Genomic DNA, 6,842 nt, shown 5'->3' on the forward strand with positions numbered 1-6,842 from the left:
TGGTTTAATTTGGATTAGCCACTGTCTTCATATTGTCTCTCTTAAAACACCACAGACTCAAAGAGGTTTAATGACTTAGTTTGCTAAATGAGCAAATTTGTATTTAGACTCGTATATAACAACAACTTCAAGAGAGTGTGACTAAATGTTCCATTTCAAATATTATCTGTGTTATATCACCAGACGTATCTGGGCATCTTCTCTTTGTACAACCTACTTCATGAGCTGCGATCTGGTCAATCAGAACATGTACTGAATACATTTTCTAGATGGTGGCAGGGATTTAGATTAAGGATTCACCGATTTAGCGCCCGTACATCGGTATAGGCCAATATTTGCCTTGTTGACTGCCACTGGCCAATCGGCAAATAAGACGACATTCACCGATGGCAGTGGCTGATAATTATCAGTTGAGTCGTTTATCTGTTGTTTTAGGTCGGCAAAAGGTTGTGTTTGTTTTTTTGCGGTCTGATGCCACTTTCACATGGAACACAGTAGACGGAAGTGGGATAACGGCACAGGGGGAGCGGTATGACGGCCAAACAAAACAAGCGTGACAATATGTTGCTATTTTGGTGATGTACAAAGAACAAAGTAAAATATATTAAACTAAATTACTTTGTGTGTGTGTGTGTGTGTGTGTATATATATATATATATATATATGAATCAAAGTAATAACCTGGAGCCAAAGCTTAATCACCCAACCAACAGTGCCACGCGCAACCACCATGCCCCTGGCTACAAGTGCCAAACAGCCTCCATACAATTAATAGGTAGAAAAAACAACTTTAAATCGTTCCATGGTTTTAATTTCAGTCAATTAACTGTGATATTCCAGAGAAAATGTCCGTTATTGCAGGCAAAGCTCCGGCAGCAGCATCAGACATTCGCAGTAGAGTCGGTTCCTCGCTTTCAACTACATAACACCCGGCTGTTATTCCGTTGTGGAGGATGGCTAAAAGTTTAAATATTTTAACTTTTTTAATTGATTTGATTATTTGAACTGTATTTATTTTCTTTCCACTTTTACATTTATGTTTTCCAAAAATAGTTTTGGTTGGGCTATGCAAGTACTAAAAAGTTCCCATTGAGTAGGTAGTTGTATAGCAGGCTAAAGGGGCTTTTGAAACAGTTATTTTTCACGAAAATAATCTGACATGTGAAAGGCCATGTTAAAGGTTGTTTCATAGATTTGTATGATTGACTATGTTCTCATTCAGATAGTGTGGTGAAGGGCTGAAAGACATTAAAACACTTCCGTTATTGTTTTAATGGCACCCTGGCACAAAAGGGGGAATAAAAACAAAATAAACAGGAAATAAAACATTGGCATCGGCAATCGGCAAAATTGTTATTTCAAACATCGCTATCGGCCAATAATTTCACCATCGGTATATCCCTAATTTACAGTCGGTTCAGTGGACAGAAAGCAGCTTTGTAGCCTGTTTTTCAAGCCCATGACATTCCTCTTGTGAGGAAATCGTTTGTTGCCGAGAAGAACACTGCATTTGTGATGTCGTTGTGAACGAATCTCACTGAAGTAGATAATAAGCACACACTTCACCCGAAGCCTCCGAATTGCACGTAAAACTCACACTTAACCCCCAGTAAAAAAAATAAAATATAAGCAATTTTGTATACCGAATCACCTGTCTTAGCAACATCTCTTGAATTGGAAATGCTCTGCATGAACAAATACCTGCATATAAAGAGTGCATTGTATTTTACTTACAAAGGATATGCAGGCGGCAAGAAGGAGGATCCTCACAAGCAAATCTTCAAATTGTTCAACCACCAATTCCCAAAGAGATTTACCTTTAAAGACAACAAGTTTGATTCAATTCAAGAGCTTGGTCACAATCCTAATTCGATAACTTGGTAAAATTTGACGTTGACAGAGAAGTAAAAGATTCTCACTTACCCTCCTCCGCCGGCAGTTCTGCAGTTCAGACAGAGGAGAGAAACAGGGATTTAGTGATTGAAACTGCCAGGACACACAGCGTTAGACGGTCATAGCAGAGACGGGACAAGGGGTTAAAAAGTCAGGCACGGTCGTCTCATCTACTTGTTGCCGAAAATTATTTTTTGCGTTTTGTGTGAAATCCCAGTGAACGCGTCGCAGGTCGTGCCTCACAGACACAGAGAGACACAGACAGACACAGACAGACGATCGATAGGAACTTTATTCATCCCGGGAGGGAGATTGCGGTGTTGCCGCAGCTCGCACCAAAGCAGTAGACAATAATAATAAAGGAGTAAAGGGAAAAAAATAAACCAGTAGGCCATGAAACTAAAAATATACCAAAAAAAACAAACCAAAAACTGTCATTATTAGGTAAGCTTAAAATAATCTAAAATGGGAAATATAAAGAAAAAAAATACAAATTCACTAAATGCTACAAAAAATGTCAACACACAGTAAACATGAAACTTAACTTAAGGATATGAATAAGCGGCAATTTACAATAACCCAAATAGTAAGCAAAGACCAGAAACATTTGGCCACCCCGCGTGTCACCGCAGAAAAAGCCCAAGTCATGATGGCCGGTGAAGAGTGACACTTTCCCCGCACACTTCCTCACCGTTGGGTCCGTATTTCTCCCGTTGTTTCCTGATCTGTTCCAGACCCAGACCCGTGCTCTCGTTGACGCCGAAGAAGCCGTAAACTTCTTCCACCGTCTTCGTGTGAGCGTTGTCCATGGCGAGCCGCCGCTGGAGGGTGGCTGGGGTGGTGGTGGCGGTGGCGGTGCTGCTGGTGGGGGTGGGTGGGGTGGGGGGGGGGCACCGGCGGTCCTCCGCAACCTTCGCCCGAACGAGGGCTCTGTTCTCCCGTTAGCGGGTCGGAGGCTAACCGTTAGCACGCTAGCTAGCTCGTTGTCGGGATAATTCGCCGGTCGCACTTGGGCTTTAGCTTCGGCGCAGAGTCTCGGACAAAGGGCTCATATCACCCGTCGAAAATCACGGGTTTCCTCCTCCGGTGCGGCAGAGACTCCCCGGCAGGTTAACGGGACATGTGCCTCGGTCACAGCGCTGCCTCCGGACTGCTGCGGTCGGAGTTACCACCGTGCGTCGAATGCAGCCCTCTGTGTCCGCATGTGGAAGCCGCTGATTGGCTGGAGAACCCGGAAGCGCCGTTCCCTGCCCGGCCGTCTTCCTTGCGGCGTTCCACGGGAGCTCGGAAATCGGGAGTTCCGAGTCGGTAGTCCCCCGTTTCCGTGCTAAACGTGCGTTCCATCGCTTCTATTTGGCGGGGGGGGGGGGGGGCGGTACATTTGTGTTTGTTTGACCAAGTTTGTGAATTCCAAAAAGTAAACATATAAAATCAAAAAATCAAAAACATAATAAAAAAAAAAAAAACAACATTATAGTTGAGATCGAAGTTAGAAGTGTAAAAACAAATGTAAATAAAAAAATCACATGCAAAGGGAAATTGGTCCACGGTGGTTAACCAGGTTACTGTGGTGTCAGGTCTGTTACCTCGACAAACTCGGGCCAAGAGCGATCTTTCTAGAAGTTCTGGCTTTGAATTTCGGCTTCAATGGTCGATCCTTTTTGCCCTTTTCCGGGCGGGAAGTCCAGTTTTTCCGAGTTCCAACTTCCACGGAATCCAGCATCCGTGTGGCACCAAAGACGTCATCATATCGTCATAAACGCCTCACTCTCTCTGTCATACTTAATTACCATTTTTATATATAGCTGTTAAAAAAAAAATCCAAGAGCCTGATGACTTTATCCACAACAGATGCTTCTATTCTGTTCTACTGCGCTCTATTTCAGTTCTTTATCCAGTCCTCTAGTCAGTGGTTCTCAGCGTGAGCTGTTATAATAAAAGGGTCATAATGTTTGGGCAATAATTTAAACCATCTTAAACATGCTATACATATATAATACATACATACATCCAAACATACGTATCCAAATTATTTATGTGTTTTAATGGTGCTTATCCAAATCAGTCAGCAAATAATCAATTAAAAAATCTACATATATTAAGATTTAATGACTGTATCATTTAATTTCGTTTTTAAAGACATGATGTAACAAGACATATTCATTTTGTTCAAATAGTCTACAAGGACAAATCCCTGTTCTCCATCAGGTGTGGTGGTTCTCGACATGGGGTCGTTCAAGAAGTTTCAGGGGGTCCCCAGCAAAAGCAATAACAGGTCAGCGTCATCATTATTTCATTTAAAAGACGGTAGCGAATGTACAATAATGGTTGTTTTGCTCATGGCTCCGCTGTTATCTCTGTAACTACAGTAAAGACAGGTACGGAGGTTCAGACAGAATCACATCTAGGGATAAAAAATCCTCTCAAATTGGGCTCCCAGACAAACTCTTATCAAACGGGGTCTGTGGTCTAATGCGTACCGAATTGGCTCCTTGAGGCACAGTCCCTGATGAGAATCTATTCACAAGGTATGTTTATAGTACAAGATATGTGATATCCCTGAAGTGAGCTTCAAGGCTAGCCTTCAATAGTTTCACCTCTTAATACTGATCATTCTGTTCTGTTGCCTTTACAAGTGTGAATAGAAGACTTTGTCAGCGCTGAATCCCATGCTCTGGAAAGACTGTGCTTGTGATGTAACACAGACAACCTCATTATCCTTTGAGCTCCTTTATCGGCATCCCAGAATGCATGTATCTGCCTGAGATGGACCACAAGAATCCTGTGGATTGATACCGCAGAGTATCACTACCATTGTCCCGTGTTTCTATTTGACTTGTTTGGGCTCCGAAGGGAAAAACAACGCACAGGGTGGGACAGCGTACGTACGGTTGCGTCCTCGTTTTATAGACTTTTCTTCGTGAGATGATTTAATTTGCCTTTCATCCTCACACAGTCATAGGCAATAACTGGTGTATATAGCTTACATTGTCAGAAATCCCAAATGGGACAAACTAGGGAAAAAAAGTGTACAAAAACAGCATTGTGAGGGAAGATGGAAAGATGATTATCTCACCCTGTGGTACTTGCCTGGGGATTCTCGAAATCAATAGCTGCACCAGATGTTTTTCTAATAATAGATTTCACACAGCTCCACCCACATATTGTACGTACTAGAAAATTAAACAATACATGTTAAATAACAGCTGAATGCTTTCCTTATGGGTCATGTCATCTCGATATCACATTTTTCACAGTTACATCGCATGCTCCCAATTGACTTGTTATCACAAAGGTCCGGGAGACAAATCAGAATGTGTTCCTCAACAAGCTGAAAATTATAATATTTATAGATTTAAACTGTACAGTTTGCGGAGTTCAGACAATATCACCGCCACGATGAAAGAACAGGTGCATAATACAGTATGCGCTGCGTGTAACGAGCACAAATCCCGGCGGGGAGTGGGCACTGCTTTAGGGGACGGACAATAAACTCCGTTGCGTCTGGGTCATTTAAAATAGAAGTTTTAAGAAAAGCTTATCAACAAACTGTATCTTGTTGATTCATTTCTGGATCTGAAAGAAGCAACAACAACAACAACAAATGCATATAGGGTAAGCATTGCATACAAGAATGTAGACATGCAATCCCACAGGAATCATGGACAGAGGCGGGTGTGTGGGTGGAGAAAAAAAGCCAGCTTGGGGGAGTTTCAGCTACGTATGCTCTTACCCCAACTACTATCATGCATTTTGACGGCCAGGCCCATTTTTTCCCACCGCACGTCTATGTTTGGCATTGGTTCTGAGCGGAAGACTTAATAACCACCCTATAAAGCAGCCTACTACGAAGAGCTTCAAGAGTGATTCTGGTAGCGCAGTCAGATAGGCCACCACATAATGGGAAGCCAAGGTTCCTCATAGTGGCGACCGGGAATCTTCTCTTGATAGCAGCTTAAAAAAAAAAGGGGCAAACACCTGTTTGTTTCGGGGGGGGGGGGGCGCTCTTTGGGAAAGCGCTGCCTCTTCTGTAATGTCCGTGCACGGACATCAGGGCTTAGTTTAAGCCATTGTACACAATATGCGGCGCGATTGGTGTTCAACCAGCCAAAGAGGGCACATGTCACTCCGCTGCTCATCGAGCTCCACTGGTTACCTGTAGCCGCCCGCATCAAGTTCAAGTCTCTTATGCTGGCCTACAGAGTGATTGCTGGTAATGCTCCCGCCTACTTAAATGCTCTTGTAAGAGCACATGTTGCCCCCCGGATGCTGCGCTCGTCAAATGAGCGTCGCCTGGCTCTGCCGGCCGTACAACCACGGCAATCCAGGCTGTTCTCATTTGTAGTTCCACGTTGGTGGAACGAGCTGCCAAAAATGACCAGAGCGGGGACCTCCCTCTCTGTCTTTAAGAAGCACTTGAAGACCCAGCTCTTCAGAGAGTACCTCCTGTCCTAACCTACAACTACTTAGCACCACCTTGCAGTATTTATTGTTACACAAATGTTGTTGTTACACTAATCTCTGTCGCAATGTAGCTTGAATGTTATTCTCCCTTGTAAGTCGCTTTGGATAAAAGCGTCTGCTAAATGACTAAATGTAATGTAAATGTAAATATGGAGATCAGGGAACCCGTCCATTTTCTTACACAGATCTGTATTATATTATGATATCTTGAGAAGGATCGAGTCAATGAGACGCGTCCAAAAAAACTAAAATACACGTTGTCCCCCCCCCCCCCCCCCCCACCTCGACATTAGTCAGACTATCTTCCTTCATAGGCAAAGTGTCGTCCCCGTGAATTCATCACCTTGGTGTTTACACGAGCGTACGTAGCCTGGCAACACACAGTTCGAAAGGCTTCAAGGTGACATTACGTTCTCCGCCGTGTCCCTTTGCTGTCCCCTAGGGGCCACGGCGGTGCACCGCGATCGAAATTGGAGCTCCGGTGA

The 6,842-nt window shown here is 43.6% G+C and overlaps 1 protein-coding gene across 2 annotated transcripts in view; it reads right to left on the reverse strand.

The window, feature by feature from the left end:
• The window catches only part of atp2a2b (ATPase sarcoplasmic/endoplasmic reticulum Ca2+ transporting 2b), a 39,139-nt gene extending 36,057 nt beyond the window's left edge, over positions 1 to 3,082 (reverse strand). For both annotated transcript variants that reach the window (XM_080018099.1, XM_080018098.1), the window contains exons 1-3: positions 2,585 to 3,082; positions 1,924 to 1,941; positions 1,735 to 1,817 (exon numbers count right to left, since the gene is read on the reverse strand). In XM_080018099.1, the coding sequence (XP_079874225.1) occupies positions 1,735 to 1,817; positions 1,924 to 1,941; positions 2,585 to 2,702 (219 nt within the window). In that variant the 5' untranslated portion in view covers positions 2,703 to 3,082. The remainder of the gene's footprint in view (positions 1 to 1,734; positions 1,818 to 1,923; positions 1,942 to 2,584) is intronic.
• Positions 3,083 to 6,842: the final 3,760 nt, after the last annotated feature.

The sequence above is a fragment of the Zeus faber genome, assembly GCF_960531495.2.
Source record: "Zeus faber genome assembly, chromosome: 17".
NCBI lineage: Eukaryota > Metazoa > Chordata > Actinopteri > Zeiformes > Zeidae > Zeus > Zeus faber.